The 21,473-nt window shown below is 41.7% G+C and overlaps 3 protein-coding genes across 4 annotated transcripts; all 3 read right to left on the bottom strand.

Moving 5' to 3' along the window:
• Positions 1-392: 392 nt before the first annotated feature.
• ddost (dolichyl-diphosphooligosaccharide--protein glycosyltransferase subunit (non-catalytic)) lies at positions 393-4,833 on the bottom strand. 2 transcript variants are annotated; one of them, XM_004570965.3, is made up of 11 exons: positions 4,564-4,833; positions 3,815-3,925; positions 3,641-3,727; positions 3,440-3,543; positions 3,266-3,360; positions 2,996-3,089; positions 2,158-2,306; positions 1,740-1,887; positions 1,528-1,648; positions 1,266-1,372; positions 393-1,040 (listed from the first exon to the last, which is right to left on the bottom strand). In XM_004570965.3, exons 1-11 carry the CDS (start codon positions 4,796-4,798, stop codon positions 891-893), a joined length of 1,401 nt encoding a protein of 466 aa, XP_004571022.1. In that variant the 5' UTR covers positions 4,799-4,833; the 3' UTR covers positions 393-890. The 2 variants fall into 2 exon arrangements, with proteins under 2 accessions (XP_004571022.1, XP_076734416.1); XM_076878301.1 differs by having other exon boundaries at positions 923-1,045; positions 1,271-1,372.
• A 301-nt stretch (positions 4,834-5,134) lies between these two features.
• zbtb17 (zinc finger and BTB domain containing 17) lies at positions 5,135-15,223 on the bottom strand. Its single transcript, XM_004570964.5, has 15 exons — positions 15,037-15,223; positions 13,368-13,590; positions 13,097-13,276; positions 12,321-12,653; positions 11,940-12,029; positions 11,095-11,378; positions 10,752-10,894; positions 10,360-10,660; positions 9,684-9,771; positions 9,035-9,151; positions 8,809-8,929; positions 8,322-8,452; positions 7,902-8,165; positions 7,713-7,802; positions 5,135-6,304 (listed from the first exon to the last, which is right to left on the bottom strand). Exons 2-15 carry the CDS (start codon positions 13,570-13,572, stop codon positions 5,886-5,888), a joined length of 2,766 nt encoding a protein of 921 aa, XP_004571021.1. The 5' UTR covers positions 13,573-13,590; positions 15,037-15,223; the 3' UTR covers positions 5,135-5,885.
• Positions 15,224-16,071: 848 nt separating this feature from the next.
• On the bottom strand, positions 16,072-19,535 carry hspb7 (heat shock protein family, member 7 (cardiovascular)). Its single transcript, XM_004570963.3, has 3 exons — positions 19,154-19,535; positions 16,743-16,867; positions 16,072-16,630 (listed from the first exon to the last, which is right to left on the bottom strand). The coding sequence occupies exons 1-3, from the start codon at positions 19,317-19,319 to the stop codon at positions 16,451-16,453; spliced, it is 471 nt and encodes a 156-aa protein (XP_004571020.1). The 5' UTR covers positions 19,320-19,535; the 3' UTR covers positions 16,072-16,450.
• Between the last annotated feature and the right edge of the window lie 1,938 nt (positions 19,536-21,473).

Genomic DNA, 21,473 nt, shown 5'->3' with positions numbered 1-21,473 from the left:
AGTGTGTGATTGAATTAATCTGAATGAAGTGATGAATTCGGCACAAGACTCCACTGTTTTAACTTAGTCATAAACTTTTTTCCCCAGCGTTTCCAGCTCTTCTTCAGACCTTGTTCATCTTGGTAAATGCTAAAGCACCCTGGCTCTTTTTTAAAAATGTGCACATATCAAGATTAAGGTTTGTTTAATATCTAGAGTTTTGATAGTTGTTCATTTTTACTTTTCCCCACATTTCGCTTCTTGTTAAGTATCTGCACATTAAAATGAGTGTCATTAAACATTTATTTTGCCTTAAGCACAAATCATAGCAGCTCCACATTCAGTGGACCAAACCACTCGTAACATTTCAATGAACACCGTTATTGCGTGTTAAGTTACAGAGACAACAGGCATTTCTATTGAGTGGAATGTCAATATTTTATTAAGATGACTCCAACTTATTTGGAAACACATTAATCTTATCAAAAAAAACAAACAAATGAGTTGTTGCCATAATCAGTGCATGTAGTTACCACAATAAACTTTTCTGGCTGAAAAATAAAACAATGCAGGTCAAATTTTATTGTAAATTTCTTCCCCATTTCTAAGCAAATGTTTGACTTGAAATATTTAATCAATTGTAAAGCAACTTTAAACAAACGCTGACTGACTTCTGAACAGACAAGGGCCACTGAGTGATTCCAAAGTGTAAAAAAACCTCCCACAACCACTGCATTACAGTCAGGGCCTCTTTTGGCCCTCAGACCCCGACAAAGTGAGTTCCCCAATAACAGAACAGAAACAGTCCAAGTCCCTGCATGAAGACTCAAGCCATCACGACATTCATTTCCACTCTTCACACCACAAGTTCACTTCCAGTCTTATTTTCTCTTCCCCACTGGCATTCTGTATTAGTCAGACTTCTCCTTCTCTTTCATGTGGAGGAAAACTACGCTGAAGACAAAGAGTCCAGCCATCATGGAGAAGACACTGGCATAGTATGGGTAGGCTGAGGGGATGAAGCGCTCATACTGGGTGTGCTGCAGAGGACGCACCGATACCTACGGTGGAGAAACACAACTGGATTAGTTAGCAAGCCATACAGCACATCAACTAATAGGTTACTATGTTACTATTACAACAAATGATTGATAAAAGAACAGAGGTAGTAACCAGGATGATTAATTGAGCAATACTTTCCATATTTACCATTTCTATACATTTATCTTATAGTAAATAAACTCAACATGACTCAGTCTTTAGGAGGGAACTTCTGATGAACTTGCCTGAGTGGAGGAGTAGAGATGTGTATATCCTAGTCGGTTATAGTCCACTTTGAACTGGAAGACTCCATACACATCAGGCAGCTTGAACTGGACACTGTATTTACCTCCTAGTTGAACAACAATGGAACATTTATCATAAATGCAGTTTGTAAATATGACGAGAATATGAAGTCAATCCTGCCAAACATTATAAAAACAATACATGTAGGTTCTAAACAAGACGTAAATGAATGTAAATATATTCTATAATACAATACCATACCATTTTTCTTGAGATAAGTCCGGACGAAGGGATCGATCCTCACAAACTCAAGCTGGATATCATCTCCGTCGAATGGGATCCAACGGCCCTCGGACAACATCTCAATGACAATGCTGTATTCCTGCATGAAAAGGGTTTACAGTGATTGAGCGACACTGCATTAAAAACAAATATCTTCACGGTGATGATAACAAACAGACAACAAGACCCACCACGAGGTCGGTGATGGTGTATGCTGTGGGGGCGTCGGTCTCCCCCACGCGATGATGGGTAACAGCTCCCACTCTGAGGACTCCAGCCTCCTTGAACACCCAGCGAGACAGAGCCTCGGCCAGCTCCATGTTCCCTGTCCGCTCGTGCCTGAAAAAGCCCACAAGGACAGGGAACACTGACATCTGTAACCAACTATATTGTAACCAAATCTAATATCAGTGACTAGTTATTACAATCTTACATTTTAAGGCTGTTTTCCACCTACAGATTAGCTTTAGGAGGTCAAACGCACTAAACTGCAAACTCAGTGGAACACATTCTAAGCATCTAAACTTGCAGAAATCTGCAGTAAATGTGTTTGAACTTGTAACATTCACATGGAAGAAAAACAAGCCAGGCCATCACTGACAGGAGTACCTCTGTGAACCTGGTGTGGCTTTCTGCACTGCAGAGTTGAAGAAGGCATCGCTGAAGAAGTCCAAGGAGCCACTAAACACCACTCTGGCATTGTTTCGAGCCTGGAGCCCAGCGATCAGCAGGGTGTTCTTGCCAACAGCGTGGGGGTACTACAGCATTTAAAAAAAAACAAAAAAAAAACAAAACAACAACAACATTAAAAAAGTAAAATTAACTTAGTACCTCCTGTTCCCAAACGGTCATGGCCAATAGCTGCCCCTCCCTGAGCGTGGTTGTGCATGAGGTTTGGTCCTGTTAAAAGGGGTGATACCGAGAAGTTTTTCTTCTCACTATCAAGTGTTTGCTCATAGCAGGTCTTCTGATTGTTGGAGCTTTCCTCTTCACAATACAATATAAAATGCCTTGAGGTGACTGTTGTTGTGATTTGATTCCCTCTATAAATAAAATCAAATTGAAGTGAACTGAATATCCATTCAGGCTAATAATAGTTATACAAGGATCTCAACTCAACTTGTTTATTATTGGACTCTACCAGCGTAATTTTGCGTTAAAAATAGTTGAAAATAATCCTTAATCATCTCATACTGGGCTTGGTGCTGCCCTGTGGTTCATTCTGCCTGAACAAAGCAGTTTTAGCTCCACCCTTTGTTCTGAAACTTTGACCACGTTATACATCGCGGAGAAAATGAGGTAGTGCACAATAAGCTTGTCTTTTTCTTCCAAAAGCATTACTACACAATTTTAATTTTAAAGGGCTACTTATCATGCCCGGGACAGTTTGTCCTGAATAAATTATAATTCATTACCTGACATTATCATGACATGTCAACAGTATTACCTGTGAGATGGGTCTGTCAGGGAAAAAGGAGTAGGAGGTGGAGGACCCAGTAAGGATGTCCAGGACAAGAGGGTTGTCTGGGTCTGCCACCATGCTGGAAGAAGTGAGCCACATTCAATATATTTTCCACTGAGCATGGGAGTTAATCTTTTACAATGACTAAAAATCTAACAACACTATCTGTTACATCTTCTGACACAAGTCTCTGCTCCAGCTAAAAGGATGAATTTATCATTTATTACACATCAGCGTGAAAATCACTGTGCTTACCCGACACCCTTGAATAAAACAGGTTTCTTGGTGGGTTTGCCGACAATAGTGGGAGCTTTCAGCAGGTTCTCTGGGTCAGCGACAATCAGGGTATGCTGGAGTTACAAAAGATCACAAATTACAACAACATAACAAAACATAAAATGGCAGCTGTGTAAAGGCCAAGCCATTTACCTCTCCAGGATCAGACACATCATAGTTGTGATGATCAATGACGGCAGTCTTTTCCTCGTCAAACTCAATGCCACACTCACTGCCCAGCTCCCTCAGAGGGTCGCCTGTGAAACAAGAACAAAACAAAAATACTTGAATGATCATACTTAAACATTTCAAATAATATACGACTTGAACAAACACTGTTATAAATCAACTGACCGATGTCTGAACTTGCAGCAACCAGGACATTGCCCCCACCGTCAATGAAGGATGTAATAGTCTCCACATTTATATTTCCACCAAAGTCTGCGGATGACAAAAAAGTGTTTACCTTCAGGAAGAAATCACCTGCCACAATTTATTTATTTTTTGTTTTAACGCTGCGAAACTCACCTTCAACTGATGGTGAGAAGATAATTAAGTGGTCATACAGGAACTGGCCATATTTGATCAGCGACAGGGAGGGATCATCAGCGGTCTTGAAGGTGAGGTCAAATCCACGGTCTGAAGAAGACAGATGCATTATAATTAACAGTAACAATGCTGTACTAAGGCTAAAGTTTTAACACAGTGGTTTTTGAAAATTAGGACATGTTTACTACAACAGGATACAGCAAAGGTGTGCAAGCTCTGATGTTATCTCTAACAAAAGCATGCAATATCCCCGAGTATTACAAAAAGTTGTATCTTCAGACAAAACGTTTTGTTTTACATGTCTTCTTAAAACAGTAATAACCCAAACTGTATGAACTCCTCTTTTGAAGACTGTTGCCTAATCAGGAAAGTGGATTTCTCCCACTACTGTACCTACCAGCAAACCAGAAGAGCAGAGGAGCGGAAATGCAAATATGCACGGAAATGCATAGTATTATTTAAATAATTTTAACAACAACAGCATCGAGCACATCTTCATCTATATTATTATATTACACTGAGTTGTAAGAGGCTCAAATTACGTTAGGACCGCGAACACATTCCAGCTAAGCTAATGTTAGCATTCTTGCTATCGTGCATCAATTTCTGGTCTAGCAGCGGCTTTTTGTTAGCTGCCAAAAACTTGCTGATGCCCGGTAAACGAGGCATATATACGACTGCATAGCAGAGTAAGTAAAGCTGCAAAAAAATAGTATTATCATACTGACCTGCCAGACTGCGGAAGAAGATTGAATGGGTGTCTTTGATGTTGAGGTTGTCCAGCAGCACCAACGTCTTACCGTCAGCCAAAGCACAATGCAGCACGGAGGCTAACGACAGCAATAAAAGGACGCTATGGTCCAAAAGCTTGAACCGCCTCATTAACACCGTTCCGGTTCGTTTTTTGGACGATGATAAAGAACCGGACCGGTTCGTCTGCATGACTGCTGTCAGCGCCGCCATTTTGCTGCAGAAGTCGACGTCAGCGTTAGCAGTTGACTAAACTCTGACCCTAAGAGGCAGCCAATCACAGAGCGGAACGCGTCGCTCTGACTGCCAGTCAACCAATAGCGTGAGAGCTTCATTGTAAGCCTGGCAAACAGGTAAGTCCAGGCATCGAAATATAAATATGCACATTTTTACTGAATATTTACAACAAAAACGGGGTTTAAACGACTTAAAGGATTATGCCTTTCAGCTGTCATTTAAGTTATTTCTGTTTTTAAATAATAAGCAAGGCACATAAGCCTTTGTTATTCTTTTTATTTATTTTTAGTAAAAACAAGAGCACAACACAAGCAGTGGCAATTCTTTATTGAGCTGATGGCATCTTCCAGTAAAAGTAGTATTAGGGGTTTTATCCATTCTGCAGACAAATTAATGACACAAAAATCAATAGTGACACAAAAATGTCTTGTGACATTTGTCAGTTTGTCGTCACTGTACACAAGTCTAATCTTTTCAGAGGTAACATGACAAATATACAAATATTATCCAAACACAAGATTTACAACACCTTGCTTCTGTAAAAAGGCATCAAGTGTCCTTTACTTTAGTTTAGTACTCATATATGTTCATGTAGATAGCCTTTGAGTAACATTCTCTGCATGAAAATACTTTAAGTACAAGAAAAATATTTTGGATGTTTAAAGAAAATGATTATATTATTATTTCATCATAAAAATGGGAAAAATATCACATAGAATTCTTTTCTTTAAGTTATACTGGGTAAGACAGACTTTAAAATGTTTTATATAATGGACGAAGCACAGTCCTACACTGAAGTCTAAAAATAAACTACACAAAGTAGCATAACCGCCTCTCAACGTTTACAAAAACTACTAGATCTCACCTTGTTTGCTGAAAACAGGACATGATTACTGATCACAAATCTGGAAAGAATTTTTTTTCAGGAACAGTGTCTGTTATGAATCCAGTTCATATTTAACAAAACTCATAAACACACTTCATTTCTTACTTCTCCTTATACAGTATAAATCTCATTTCATTTACAAGCAAAATGACACACACTTTAAACAAATCTGCCCCACTACGACTGCCTCTCACACTCCATCTCCTGCTCCTTGTCCTCCTCTACATCTTTTTCATATGTTTTGATCTCAGTGGTGGTCTCCACCTGTCCATTCTCCACCTTCTCCTGAACTTCCTGTTCTGATTCTTCTTGTTCTTGCGCCTCTCCAATCATCCCGTCCTCTGTTTCTCCCTCTCCAACCTGAGCACGGAAGATTAGCTCTCCTTCGTGGATGACCTGTTCGGGTGTGGGTTGCCATGTTGCAGTGGAATCCCCCTCGGCAGTGGTGGCTGCGGTGTACTGGTAGAAGTCGGAATCTGCCTGAAACATGACCAGGGCTTGAGCTGTGTGGATGCGTACGTGCTGAGCTAAGGAGCTGGCATCCAAGAATTTATCGCCACACGAATCACAAGCATACAAAATCTGCGTGTTGGGATCTGAGAAGAGAAGAAGGTTTCATGAACAAACGAACCATTTTTCAATCTGTGTCCTGTTCTGTGTAAGAAAAAGGAACTGGCTTCTGATGAAGTTTACGGTACTGTTTACAGTACTGTAATAATACTTCTCATTGAGACCATTTAGATGGTTATGCAAGTAGCTGTGTACTTCAAAATCTGTCTCACATACTCATACGTACATATTCAGCTTCTTTTACTGATTATTGTTTTCAGGGTCAATAAATGGACTTCAGCTTATAAGCGTAACACTCCATACTGCTACTCCCCCAAACCATGTCTGATATTTTGTTGTCATTCATAACTAGGGATGGGTATCGTTTAGGTTTTATCCGATACCGGTGCCAAATCGGTACTTTTGAAACGGTGCCGGTGCTCAAACGGTGCTCAAACCGGTGCTTAAAGACTGGAGAACACAAAATTGGTCCAAAAACCTCTCATGTTCAGCTGGTTTTTTGTAAAAAGATAACAATGTTAGCCTTTTCTGCAGCTATGGGGCATATATGGTATCACTCTTGGCTGGAAGCAGTGCTTAATCAATGGGAAAAAACACAAACTTTGTCCAAAACCTCTCATGTTTAACTGTTTTCCACTTTTTCTTTGGTCATTTTAGGCCTTTTTGGCCAGGGTGAAGGGAGTATCTGCCATCAAACAAGAGGACAGCCGCATGTAGCTATGATGATGTTTGCTAGTTCACCTTACATGCATTAATGTAATAAGGTGGTTAGCCTACTAAACGTAAATTACACGCGAACAACATTAAGCTACTCACGCAGAGAAGAACGGCTGCTGCTGCTGCCATCATCATCCGTCATCATTTCTGCTACACTGACAGGGCTAGGGGCCAGGACTCTCCTCTTCGTGTTTTTGGGGGATATTGCTAACTCCGGGTCCGATAACAGGCAACCCACGCACAGTAGATGTGCTCGGTGTGAGGTCTCGCAGCAAGCTATCATACGGCGCATTTCTGGGCTTTTAAAAAAAACCGCTATGCGTCGCCAGGTGTTTCATCGGATTTGAGGTGTTACCTCCTTTGACAGTATCACAGTATCAGCTTAAAGCACTTGTTGCAGGCTGCTGAGTTTGCATCTTTTGCTGTGAAGTACAGCCAGACTTTTGACCGCTTCGCCTTGGGCATTTTTAATCTGTAGCTCTGCTCTAAAAGAACGCACGTACCTGGACCCGCCTACTATCCTCGGAAACGTAAAATGATTGGCTAGAAGTGTATCACAGCTCAGGAAAAAAAAGCACCGAAATAAAGCACCGAAATGTGCGCTGCTTTTCGGTCTGGTTACTACCGTTTATGTCAGAACCGGTGCCATCATGGCACCGGACACCGGTACCCATCCCTATTCATAACATTACATGTTTTTATAATGCCAGGTCTTACCTGCTTCTTGCACTTTCTCCACGGCCTTTGTGATTTCAGCTTTCAGAGCTTCGGTCTCATCTGCAGAAACCGAAGCAGCCACTGGAACTACTGTTAACAGACACAAACATTGTCACCGTCTGTGCCTCACAGCCATCTACAAACATCTGTGTTGTTGATTACATTCTAGCCTTGAAGATGTAGTCTGACCTGTCAGCTGAGCTACAGAACTGGCCGCCAGGGCCTCTGTCGCCAGTGTGACAATGTCCTCCGTGGTGACGGTGACGATGTTGATCTCGCTGTCAGAGGTGCATGGCCCCGCTCCTCCATCACCCAACTCGTCTGAGCTTCCCTCTGACACCACCAGCCGCTTCATGCCGGCCTTGCCTTGGTGCACAGTCTTGACGTGAGAGCGCAGATTGTCCACGCGATTGAACCCCCGACCACATTTATCGCACAGGAACGGCTTCTCTCCTGAGACAACAAAACAAAGATAAGTAGTCAATTGACGGTGAAAGATCGGAGTTCTGCTGGATGGATACAAATGTGGTGGGAAACAGAGACTTAGCTGCTCAACAGGTGAACCCTCACTCTCCCAAAAAAAAGCCTTGTAACAAATTTGTTCTTCACCTGTGTGAATGATGATGTGCTTCGACAGGTCTCCCACATTAACAAATGCCTTGTTGCACATCTGACACTTGTGCGGGCGGACGTTGTCGTGATGGCGAATGTGATTGGCCAGTTGACTAGACTGCACAAACCTGCACAAAAACATATATATGATATTTCCTCTCATCTACTTTACTGACACATTTATTCATTTTGTTCATAAGAAAATAATCTTTTAAACAGTATTTTAATCTCTAATTTGGTCAATCTCAGTACTCTCACTATCATTTGAATGAACTATAACAGGTCACTGTTACTTGACCTTTGAGAATGACCACAAATCTATATTATCTTCAATTCTCATTACCGCCTACACAGGTCAAAACCTCTAAACTACACTTAATATTCCCCTCTCAAACATCCCTGTTAAATAATGCCAGTTTCTATACCTCAGCTACAAGTGAGTTTGAAACCTGAGCCTATCATTGCAGCACTGTGCCGTGCTGACCTTTTACCACAGCGATCGCAGACGTAGGGCTTCTCTCCCGTGTGCTGGCGGACATGAGCGATGAGGGAGCTGGCCTGAGTGAAAGCTTTACCACAGATAATACAGACACAGGGCTTCTCTCCTGCAACATATAAATAACTGTTTCACTATCGTGGGAAGTAGATAATATTCACACAGGGATTCAGATGGAAGAATGAAAATAAGTTCCCCAGAATCCCCAGAGTACCTGTATGGATGCGCTCATGCCGCTGCAGAGCTCCGGGATCACTGAAAGCTCTCTGGCAGTGCCCGCAGACGTACGGTTTCTCCCCGCTGTGAACCCGCAGGTGCCTCTTCAGATTCCCTAAAAAGCAGGTATTAGTACACACAGATTAGACCAAATGGCTCAAAGAAGAAAAACAATTCTACATAGTAACACACCAACTAAAAGCAATTAAATAATTTTGTTCATGTATGGTCTAACTATTGGATATCACACTTTATTTTAATAGTATTTATCATTATTTTAATATTATTAGTGATGTTATAATTATTACTGAATCTCTAAATATAACATTTGTTGTACTTGCATGCAGTTTAATGGGTTTTTTGTATATCCCAAACCATTTTCAAACTGAATAACACTGACTAACACTACCTACTAACGGAAAGGAGCAAAGTAGGTTTCTGTTAGTAAGTACAAAAATAAATAAATAAATAAATAAAATAACAAATCAATGGTGTATGTTTTGATATTTTTTTGGTCCTTAATTTCTCTCAAGATCAATATGACAGGTAGAATTTGTATTCATGAAGAAACAGAGAGCGTTTTATTCACTGTGACAATAAAAATGCAGGGAGAAAAAAAGCAACATTGTTATTACTTCTTTTTTTACCTGAAGTGGTAAACTGCTTGCCACATTCTTTGCACTTGAGAGGCCCGTCTGTAATGTGGATTTTTAAATGAGCTTTTAGATTCCCAACCTAACGAGGAAACACAAAACAACAAAAATGTTCCTTAAATGACACTTAAGTATATGCGCGCTCAACCGGGGTGACAGCCAAGCCAGTATGACTTTAGTTAAGTCTCTCTGGCGCAGGTTTGGATAGAACTAGGGATCTAGCCTGGGGAACCTTACTGTATCCATGCCCTGCAGAGGATTTGTACCCTGACCTGTTGTTCTAAAGAGAGTCGTGTTGTTTTTCTCCTATCTCCCTTCCCTCACCCACATCCAGCTGCAAAAGCGGGTGTGGAAGGTAAAGTCCAAAGTGGTCTAAGTGGTAACCCCCAAACTGTAAGAGTGGTACCAGCACATTTCAGGCACATCATCAGAGGCTTCTGTCCAGACTCATAAGACTCACGGGCCTCAGGAAGAGGACCCTAGTTTGAGGAACACACACATATCATTCCCAAGGGGTTTGAGGCAGAGTTATATATATATACATATACAAACAGTGAATATTACTATCCAGCTAAGATTTTTCAATTAAAAATAGTGTTGCCTGGAATCATGTTATTCATTCATCGTGTTTATATTTGTCCACAGAAAAGCCAAACCTTTCCAAGGGTACCTGGTTGAAGCGTTTGTCGCAGTGTGGACACTTGTTGCCCTTCTCTGTGTCATGTGTCTCCAGATGTCGCATCTTGGCCGTGGGGTCAGAGAAAGCCTTCTCGCAGTAGTCGCAGTGGTATGGCTTCTCGCCGCTGTGCACCAGCTGGTGGCGCTTCAGATTGCCCGAAGTGGTGAAAAGCTTGCCACAAACTTCACAGCTGTACCGCGCTTCCCCTGTGTGACGTTTGCGATGCAGGTTGAGCAGACTGATCTGACGGTAGCTCTTTCCGCAAGTAGAGCAGCAGTACGGCTTCAGGGGGCTAGGAGTCAACGACAGCTCACTTTAATTAAGCCCTCTGCAGAAGTATGCAAAGATACACTAAATGAATATGAAAAGGAAAAGCCATCCACCTGTGTGTTTTCTCATGGGCTTTACAAGCTGCGGGGTCAGAGAAAGCCTTGTTGCAGTCCCGGCAGCAGAAGGGCTTCTCTCCAGTGTGAATACGCATGTGCCTCTTGAAATTGCCCGTGTGGGTGAATTTCTTCCCGCAGTCCTAAAAAGAGGAAAATATATCGTGAAGCCTTTTAATGCAAAGATATGCATGCAAATGTGACCAACATTTGCATAAAAGCATCTATGATGCCCAGCTTTTCATGAAAGCTCCCAGCATTGACATTTATATCTTCAGAGCCTGCAGACCAGAGCAGGAAAAGCAGGCACAGCGCAACTTAGGCCGTCCCACAAATCCCTCACCTCACATTTGTGTGTCACGGAGCTGTAAGGCTTTGATTCAGATCGGCTGCTCATGCACGCTGACTGAGCTTGTCTTCCATCTCTCTCGCTGCTTGGGCTGTCTCCTTCCATTTGCTGACTTATCTCGTCATCCTCCTCTCCATCCTCGTTATCATCAATATCATCAGCCTCCACATCGCCGGTCTCCAAAGAGTGTTCTTCCTGCCCTTCAGCCACCCCTGCTGGCTCTGCCACCTTATTATCAGTTTTTGCCTGTGATGGGGCTTCATCCTCTGAGTCATTGTCTGGGAGAACAAGAGCAGAAAAGCTCTGAAAATGACAAACTGTCTACAACTTTGACGGGGAATAGCAATGACTTTTTGAGATATGGGATTACTGGCTTCATCGGTCTGTTAAAGTGGTGACATTCTTTACATCAGACAGAGGTCACTCTTACGTTAATGTTCCCCACTGCGTCTTCCAGACATACCAGCTACAACTGGGGCAACAACTAGCACCATCAGCAATGAAACAAATACAAGAAGCAGGTTTGCTGCAACCTTTAAAGAAATGTGTTTATTCTAATACGAAGCAAATGCTCTAAATCCTATTAGATTAATGTGAAATGACTGCGTGTTTGAAAGGTGCTGAAGAAATATACATGTTTTTAATCACATTTCTGGCATTTTAAACGGAATGTGAAAATGCGGAAAACAGCACTCGGATAATCATTCGAGCACTAATCAACCTGAATCTAGAGGTGTTTTTAAATGACTTCGCTTTTCCTGCCTCTGCACAGAGTTTGTCCAGTGGGAAGCTTAAACGAAAGGGGCATTGCATAAGTTCCTTCAGGACAGAGCGCTCACCAGGTGGGAAGTTTCGTCGAGGTGGTTTTCTGATTCTCCTCCCGCGGGAGCTCATATAAGGCGAACTGCCAGCAGATTTTAACGGTGATTCTAATAAAAACAATAAAATAAAAAACGAAAACACTTCTTTGTTAAGCCATCACAATCATTTGTGTTCTTTCCATTGAAATTAACTCTTGATTTTAAACATTTATGTATGTATTTATTTATATAACCTATCGTTTCTTAAAAACATTAATAATGGATAAAATAATATATCAAGATATCAAATGCCATCAAATAAAAAGCTACTAGCATCATGTGGATCCTTTCAAACTTTAAACATGCTAGCATACATCATAATTAAATAACTGAAAAGACTTTCTATGAATATGTATTTACTTAGTATGTAGTCGGCATCAGCGGTGTCGTCCTGCAAGGCGGGTGCGTCTAATGCACCACTTTCTTCCTTGTTCTTGACAGACGTCTTCTTTTGAGTCAGAAGGTGGGACGTTTTTGGGGGTCGTCCGCGGCCTGTGTGGGTTCTAGTGGGTTTCGGCTGAGAAACAGGCTTCTGTGTTTTGGCAGAAAGCTCTTCCTCTAAAATGTCCTGACTTTGAATGGTCTCTTTATCCTCTGTGGGAATGCTACGAGGGCACTCCTCGGCTTGTGATGCCAAATCTGACAGCTGACTGTCAGTTTCCTCTTTCTGCTCTCCTTCACCTGTTTTTTCATCTGGTGTGTTAAAGACAGAATTAAAATCAAATCAAATCGAAATTATCAGGAGCAACATTTCACACATTAGAATGCAGAATCAATGACGACTGTGTTCCATTTTCAACAAACTGAATGCCAATAAGAACAGATAAAGAACCATGTTATGAGCTCAACAAAACAACAATCGGGTAAATATGTATTAATTACTTTTCATTTATCTTTTTTAATGTAGAACAGCATCTGTTAGGACTACTGCCAAACATGGACACAGCAGAAATACACGTTTGTCATCATGCTATGAAAAGTGACGGTAAAATTGGTTGACAAATTTAATACAAAGCAACCTGATGATTCATTTGAAGAATCAAGGCATGGACGGTTTAGCTGAGGGCAATGACAATTTATCTGAAATAAAGAAAAAAAGGGTACAGACACGAGTATTCACCGAGGACCTGACTCACCAACAGCAAAATCCAGTGTTATGACGGACGGGGCTGGATTTGACAACGACTGGTACGCAGAACACGCATTCACGATTTCTTGCATCTGTAAAAAGTGAGCTACCGACAGCACGTCTTCTACATTCTGCAGATTTAAAGTCAGCTTTGCAGTGTACATAAAATCCAGGACCTGACCCAAGCCTGAAACGACATTCATCAAAACAACACATCCAGTTAGACAGCAGAGACGAGGCAGAGATAGGGTAGAGCACATAACCTGACGGGGACCGACCTGCTGCATTGCTAATGTCCAGATGTACCACATCCTTCTGGTCCAGAAAGAGGGTGCGGAAGTACACGCTGCAGGCAGCCAGCACAGCCTTGTGGGCCTTGAAGTCCACACCGTCCACGACAAAGGTGCAGTCACACAGCAGGCCCTGCTTGCGCTGCCGGTTAAGCTGCTCCAGAACTTTCCCACTGTGCCACGGGAACTCCATCGTCCTGAAGGACAAGCTCTGTGGATAAAACGGATGAAATGTGGAGCACGAGGAAGCTTGAAAAGGCTGTGATGGTCAGGTTAAATCTGTGTCTGCATTCTTCACCTCTGATATAATTATGCATCCTCCGACAGCATAGTAGTTTTATTATTGACTGACTGCGGTCAGTCAATATTAGGGGATGATTGCTTTCAGAAAAATAGATGTATCAGCCTTAAAACTAAACCTATACATTACAAATTAATATAAGTCAACAGAAATAAGATATAATGAGCTATAATGAAGTATAAATTCTGTGTCTAGACTATATGTCACATTACACCATTACATTATTTATTATCCTTATTTAAAACTGGAAAATTGTGTTCATTTTAATTTCACAATTACCCCTTTTACAATGTATCAGCACAGAGATGTATTAAAGTTAGCGTCCAACAAGCTAAATCAGTTTTTTAACTGTGTATGTGTTGTTTCACAAGCAGTTTTAATAACAGCAATTGTATTCCTCACACTAATTTGTGTCTTCCTTTGGACTATAACCACGGCTATCATTGTTAACTAAAACTAAACAAAAGCTAAAACTAGCTTTGAAAAATATTCTAGTTAGATAAATAAAAATAAAGCCTAGACCATGAAAAGGGGTAAACTAACTAAAACTATTTTTGGAATTTGGAAAATAACAGAGGAAACATAAATAAATATGGTATGTGTTAATCTGTTAGAATTTTGGCACAAACTGGTTGATGAGGTAAAATTTTGGCTCTGGCATTTGGCATAAGTAATAACCAATAGCAAAATGAAAACTGAAACCAATAAAAACTAAACTAATATAATAAAATCTAAACTAAATTATTATTAATAATAACAGTAATAAAACTATAATAATTATAGCAACGCTGCCACTGGTAATGTCTAAGTACTTTGTTTCAGTTGTTATGTTAGATAATGACATCTCCTCCAGACTCACAACTGTCCCATGGGACGCAACCTATGAACCAAACTTCACAAACATGTTGCGTGTGTGTGTTTTTAAGGACAAAAACGGCGTTTTGAAAATCAACCACTCAAAATGACTGCTAGCTTAAATCCGAAATGCAACGCGAAAGATGCTAAAGGCCAACTAAACCGCGAGATACGACATTAACGCAAGGATGAAGCGTAATCTCGTGTCCCGCTGGCTGTGCAGCTATTTTTAATTCTCTCTTCTTTTTCTTTTTTTTAACTTGAACGTCAGTTTCTCCACAAGTTTTGACAGCGTGGTTTGACGGTGCAATATATCGATTGCAATTCCTCAATCCTTGCAGCTTTGTTATCAGGGATTAATTTAGCATGCCTACATGCGTGTGGTGAGGGAACAAGATGGCGGAGCTGCGAGTCCGGCCTCCCCTCTTGTTTCCACAGCTAGCCTGTTCTTTTCGGTTTTTTAAGAAGCGCCATTTTAACAGAAACCAACTTCCGATTTACCTCCTTGTTATCTCGTCTTCACTCGGGCTTGAAACTGCTGGTCCAAGCGGTCTTACGGAGTTTTTGGCTCAGATGGGAAAAACGAACCCAATCGAGTTTTTCGGTGATCGATCATACCCCGCTCACTCCATCCAACGCCATCTTCCTCTCTCTGATCGATTGATAGGGACCGGCCGGATGTATCGCTGGAGCACGCGCAGTAGGAACCAATGTTTTGCCGACAGAGGCCACGCGGTGTCGCGATACACCCAAGTTACATAATGTGCAAAGCTGATACCTTCATAACACAGTGGAGCTAAAATGGATTTGTAATAGAATAGTTTGTCATTACAGGCACGTGTGGTGTGTAAATAAGCGCTCTAAGTCTAACTTAATAATCACAAATTTCAAACTGAATCCCTGCGTGCTAAAATGAGCTATATCTTTAGGCTTTATTTTATACAATCAGAAGAGGTCCTTGTCTTAAATCATCGGAAAACTGAAAGAACAAGGAGAAATTAATTTTCTGCGATACAAAAAGTATATTAATACAAGGATAAAAGTAATGCTCCTGTATATTTCTAAGGAAAAAGCCACTGCATAGCTCACGTACAGTGGAGGAAATTATAAACAACAATGACTTCCAAATTATATTGGAGAATACCTCCTTTGAAACCCTATTCTCCTGAAAGGAGGACAGGATGGTTCATAATGCTCCCACGCACAAAAGACTGAATAGAAGCACCTTTGTATATACACCTCTGTGCACCTACTGAATGCGAAATCCGTTTCATATTGATTTCAAGAGTAGTTTGCCTTGTGGTGCTCAAGGTTTACGCAGATTTTTATTCCAAAGATGGTTAACAAAACAGTGGTTTAAGGCAAGTCATACCAAGGATGGTGATAAGTCTCCACAGAAAATTTCTCCAGTTCTGTCAAAACTGAAACAATACGAGTAAATAAACAAATAAATCTCTTAAACTGCCAACTCGTATTTCCTGTCAATAATTTGTAAAATCAGAAGTTCATAAAAAGCATTCTACAGAGCAGGATGGCTTATTGTCAAAGCAGTATCATTTTATTCACACAAATAATATTATACAATAACTTATCATCTTTAGAAGTGACCGGTAAGTCTTAGAATAACACTGGGAGGGGTAGGGGAGAAGTTAACTGATGGGTTGTGTGTCTACATCTTTGTGCAAAATGGTGCTCCAAGCCCTTGTGTCTCCTTAAATTAATGTGTATGTCCCGTTGTGTATGTGCGGGATGAGCTAACTCAGACACATAAATGAGCAGCAACAGAGTGGCATTGTGTCACACAGAGCACAGTGTCAGCTCTCTGAGTGTTTGAAGTAAAACTGAATGATGACAGTGAGGATAAGAAGCACAGGAAATGGTATGAAATCACAGGAAGTGACGGATCGGACCGTCTCTAGATTTTGATCTCGGTGCGGAAGGTCTGTACGAGCTCATGCTTGGCTGGATTTCGCCGTGCCCGGACCGTGAGGGTCCCCTCGGTGCCCAATGATGATGTCACTGAGGTGGGATCCACGTCCTCGGGTAGCTGGCACTTGTGGGTGAAAGTGTTCATCACTGAACCGTCCTGGGCCAACTGCCAAAACAGAAAGCTTTAGAGATTCATGCGATGTATTGTGGAGATGGATGCTTGGTTAGGGTTTATTTGGCTCACATTAACCCCTTTTGTTTCAACACCTCCCACCCACCTTTTCCGCACGGACTTCTATCTGGTTGTTGGATGTGGTGACGATGATGTCTTCAGGGGAGAAATCTCGCACGTCAACTGTGAACTGGTACGAATCGTCAAGAGTCTTGATATTTCCAGCTCCACCTAAACCCACGGCCAAGACGATGAAAGGATGTTAGAGCACAAATGATGAATCGGGAAGCTACAATTAACTGTGCAAAGTACATATATCTCGCACAGTTAACGTTCACAGATTTTCATCTTCAATACTTCCTGTGTGAATAAACCCACCAGTCTGAGAACCGTGTGCTGTTCATCACTGGAGTACCTGCAGGTGGTGCTTCATTAAGGATGGGCTACACACACTCATTTGAGTGAGGGATCTGCAGTTGTGTGTATTCACCAAAATCCATTTTTAGACATGATCAGAATCTCTGCTTTTGCTTCAACAGCATGACACACCTTCTATTCCACACATTCTGGGCAAACATGGATTTTATTGTCGATTTAATGGATTGAATAGAGACAAAAGATGCACAAGCACCTTAATTATTACAGTTCAGAGGATCATCTGTTTTCCATGGTTAAATGAATCTGAGCTAGACTCTGTGCTGCATGCTTACCAAACTGAGCATGCCCTCATCTGAACTTGAAAGCTAAGCAGGGTTGGGCCTGGTTAGTACTTGGATGGGAGACTGATTAGGAATACCAAGTGTTATAAGCTTGGGTTGGCTGTAGGTTTGTGGTCCAACTCTTGGCCTCTGCATGCTGAAGTACCCTTGGGCAACATACTAAAACCTCAAGTTGTCTGTTCGATAGAAAGCACTTTGACGAAAGTGCTTTTGTGAATGATGGGTGTTGTGTGAAGTGCTTTGAGGAGTCGAATAGAAATCAGTTACACTCCCTTGTTGTATGTTTCTTTTGTAATTCCCAAACCTTTTTTTTTAAGCTCTTGTTGTTCATATTCATATACAAGCTCAAAAAATATGATGAGTAATAATGGTGATTAGTTGACGAGGTGTAAAAATTGGGGTAAAAATTAACTGTGTTTTGAAATTTGGCTCACATTATGGGCAGTCAGCAGACATGAAGAAACAGATCATTAATCTGTCCACATTCATCCATATTCTATATTCACTTCCATTTTTGCTCTGTTTGGGTCTGCACCACCTCTTTGGAGAACATATCTGACTTTTTAGCTGCTGAGTTAATGACTTTCTCTCCTCGGTTGTTCAATAAGCAGCGTGATGAGTTAACCAGAAGTTGATTTTTGTTTTTTTTTGTTTCCAGCTGACTAAAGTTTTCTGAGAACAGTTTGGAGGCAAGAAAACCGACAGCCGACATATGGTTTGTGGCTTTGTCACTCCTGTGAATCTTCCACATGGCATAATCATTCAATCCGTGCCCGGTGTGACTTTAAGAACTGTCAAGAGGCACAGCTGTAGTCCCGGTTAAATATCCTAGGACTGATAGGTGAGTCGGTCCAGGAAAAAAGCGTGATTTATTCTCTGTCCCTGTGGAGTCTGAGCTCACTGAAAGCCTGCGTGGTGCATGACCTCACACACACGGCAGCAGACTGGAAACGAGTGTGTGTGAGTGATATTAGCTCTGACTTCACGTATAGGTTAGCTTAATTATGTGACCTCACCTCACTGTGGTGTGTGTGTGTGTGTGCGCACTGGTCACTGGGCAACCATCTGGTCATTTCTCATGCAGGCGTCATCCCAGATACTCAGTGTGTGATGTCACACTGTTGGCAGTTAGTCCAGCATTCCCAGGTTTGCACGTACTCTGTGTGTGCTTGCATGTGTGTGTGTGATTGCGTTGCTTTCTTCTCAGCAGCGCCCACCTCACATCTTATCTGCTGCACCTATTACAGCACCAACCATGGCTCCAAAACAATGCTGCTCTGCCCCTGACACATAGGAGCACATGGACCATTTAAAGATCAGATTTCACACATACACGCGTCTGCGTGGACCAGCAGCAAAGTGATACGGAGCACTTCACACCAAGTGGACACTGAGATACTGAGCCTGTAGATGAACCAGGCTGTGTGAAGAAAAAAATCTCCTCAACCCTCCGTTTTAAACACATATGTAAATTCCTAATAAATCTTTTAAAAAAAGAGTAAATACATGTCCAAAAATGGAGTCCGTTCTGTTTATTCTTTCAGCACCTTGGCTACAGTTTCCCTTAAAGAAACATCTGTCCACACACAGATCAGCCACACCATAGTCTTCCTCTGAAGATATGTTATCAGTATCACTCCTTGAACAAAAACACACCACTGTACACAAATCGCATTCAAGCGGGCATAAATCATCTTTGCCGTCAAAGCTGTTCCTTCCGCTCTCTTTTACTATTAATTTTTTACCTCTTTTGTTTACAAAACGAATGCCAGAGACCTTAAATTTGCTTCCAACTTACTGGAAAAACCCAAGGAGTCGCTCCCAGGCCTCATGAACGAGCCAAAGTCCTCAGCAAATAGTCCCCGGCTCTTCTCCATGTATGGGTTACCAGAGGACGTAGTTGAGGATGAAGTCTGGTGGAAACTACGCTCCGATCGATAGGCAGAGGAGTTGGTTACACTCATGGATGGCTGTAAGTGCTGGGTAAGGCAGAGGAGGAGTGAAAAGGAGAGAAGAGGGAGGCGGAGAGAGTTGATTCTTCTTGCGGCTATAGTTGCACACACAGGTCTTCTATCTACCTTTACTGTCTTTCTTTTTCTGTCTGTCTATTTATTCTTTTTTTCTGGTTTGTGTAAGGCAGTATCAACCTTTTCCCCCAATCTCTTGCAGCCCTTTACCCACGGCCCTTATATACTATACGGTCCCATGCAGTGGTTGGGAGGTGGCACGTGTCACACAGGCCACAGCTCATTGGGAACACTGTTCTAAATTTATCATAAGACTCAGAGAGCTGATGGAGAGATGGGTCTGTGGTTGGAAAAGTTCTGGGCACTGAAGGGCCTAAGGTTAAGAGAGGGAGGCAGAGTGGGATTTGATAGAGAGAGGCAGAAAAAGAGCAGGGGCTGACAAGGGATAAAGGGGAGGGGGGCAACAGTTGTCACTCCATCACACGTCATCCCTGAAATAGCTTTCCGGCCCTCGCTTTAATTCCCCCTGCTCTCCATCACTCCCATCTGTCTATTTCTTCTGCTTTCATAATATTCAGGGCCACGTCTTTTGACCTGAAATTAGATCCGCACGCGTTTCTGCCGTTTAATGCCAGCGTATGGAGTAGCGCGGCATGGTTTCATCTCAGATGTTTGTGCTCTCACAAGGGCCCGTTCTCGACTGAAATCCTTCACGGTGTCATGAGTTTATTTAATTCAGTCTCCTAATCATGTGCCAGAAAACGCAGCTGCTGTCTTGTGTTGTGCTGAGAGAAGCGAGCAAAGTCAATCTAAAAGTGAAAAAAGCGCCTCACCTCTATTTTCAGAGTGTAGGTTAGGAGAAAAGCAAAGATGGAAAGAATGTGCCTGAAAACAAAGCCACGGATGGGGGCAGGGGCCTCGGTAGTGACATTGCTTTGTGGCTATTAATATCTGCACGGAGAGCACAGCCCATCATGATTAGTAAACACTCTCTGCTCCTTTTTTCTAGTTAGTGCTGCTGACAGCTAATCCATTAAAATCCATTTATGTGCTCTCTGAGGTTGCCTTGTTGACTTGTGATTCATTATTCCAGTCGAAAGGAGGTTTGTATGTAAGACACATTATAGGCAAATCAGAGATCACAACCTCAGTCCTTAACATCTAATAACGACCATCACAGTCAATCTTTACAGAAAATTCCCAGGCAATCCACCATGCAAGGTGATCTTTGTTTTTGAAACGTTACCCTGTATTGAAAATGACGTCACACTGTGTTATTTTCTTCCAGTCTTATCAGTACAGACCCCTGCTGAAGGTCTAAATCCAGCCCAGCAACTCAGCACCTCCCTAACAGAGCCTTCTCCCTACCTAGTAACAGCAGTAATATTGTTACTTTATTTCAGAATCAGATATGAATCAGTGTTTCAAACTTCTAATGGAGATTAAAGCTGCTGGTTGTAGGGATGGGAATTGATAAGAATTTAGCGATTCCTATTCCATTAGCAATATCACTTATAGATTAAGTTCTCATTGGGTATGTTTTCAGAGTCACCAGTATCTTTAAGCAGCAATGCAGAAATTACATTAATGCTGTTGGTCAAATGTTTGCGCATGTTTGTTGTGGTATTTTCCCTCTTTGTTGTGATCAGAGTCTTTACTCAAAAAAGTCATTATTTCACATATTACCCTGGTCGTAATGCAGTATATGACTTATTTACTCCACAGAGTAACATTACATTAAATTCATGTTACTCTGTAAAATAGCTGAAACACATATAATCACTATTTAACACTATCAACCCCAGGCAACATCCCACACACCAAGACAAATCCCTAATGAGAAGACATGTCTCGAAGATCAGTCTCTTAGTGGAATACAAATCTGACCACAGTGGGTTCTTGGCTAGCTTGGCGTTAGCATGCTGTCTGGGCAGATGCTTGAAACCGTGTTGTGTTAGCAGCATGATGCAATTTTTCCTGTCCTCGATGCAGTCTTTCACTTTACCATTTATCTTTTCCTGTTGTGCACTAAAAAAATAACTGTCCAGGCTCTAGACTGCAGCGCTATTTTCCTCCTCTGACACGCAAACTGAAATCAGGTGATTGCAGAGGTGAGGACTCAAGTCACATGACTTGGACTCCAGTCATTAA

The sequence above is a fragment of the Maylandia zebra genome, linkage group LG20 (assembly GCF_041146795.1).
Source record: "Maylandia zebra isolate NMK-2024a linkage group LG20, Mzebra_GT3a, whole genome shotgun sequence".
Taxonomy (NCBI): domain Eukaryota; kingdom Metazoa; phylum Chordata; class Actinopteri; order Cichliformes; family Cichlidae; genus Maylandia; species Maylandia zebra.
The sequence above is the reverse complement of the archived record's forward strand: the minus strand, read 5'-3'. Positions and strand labels throughout refer to the sequence as shown.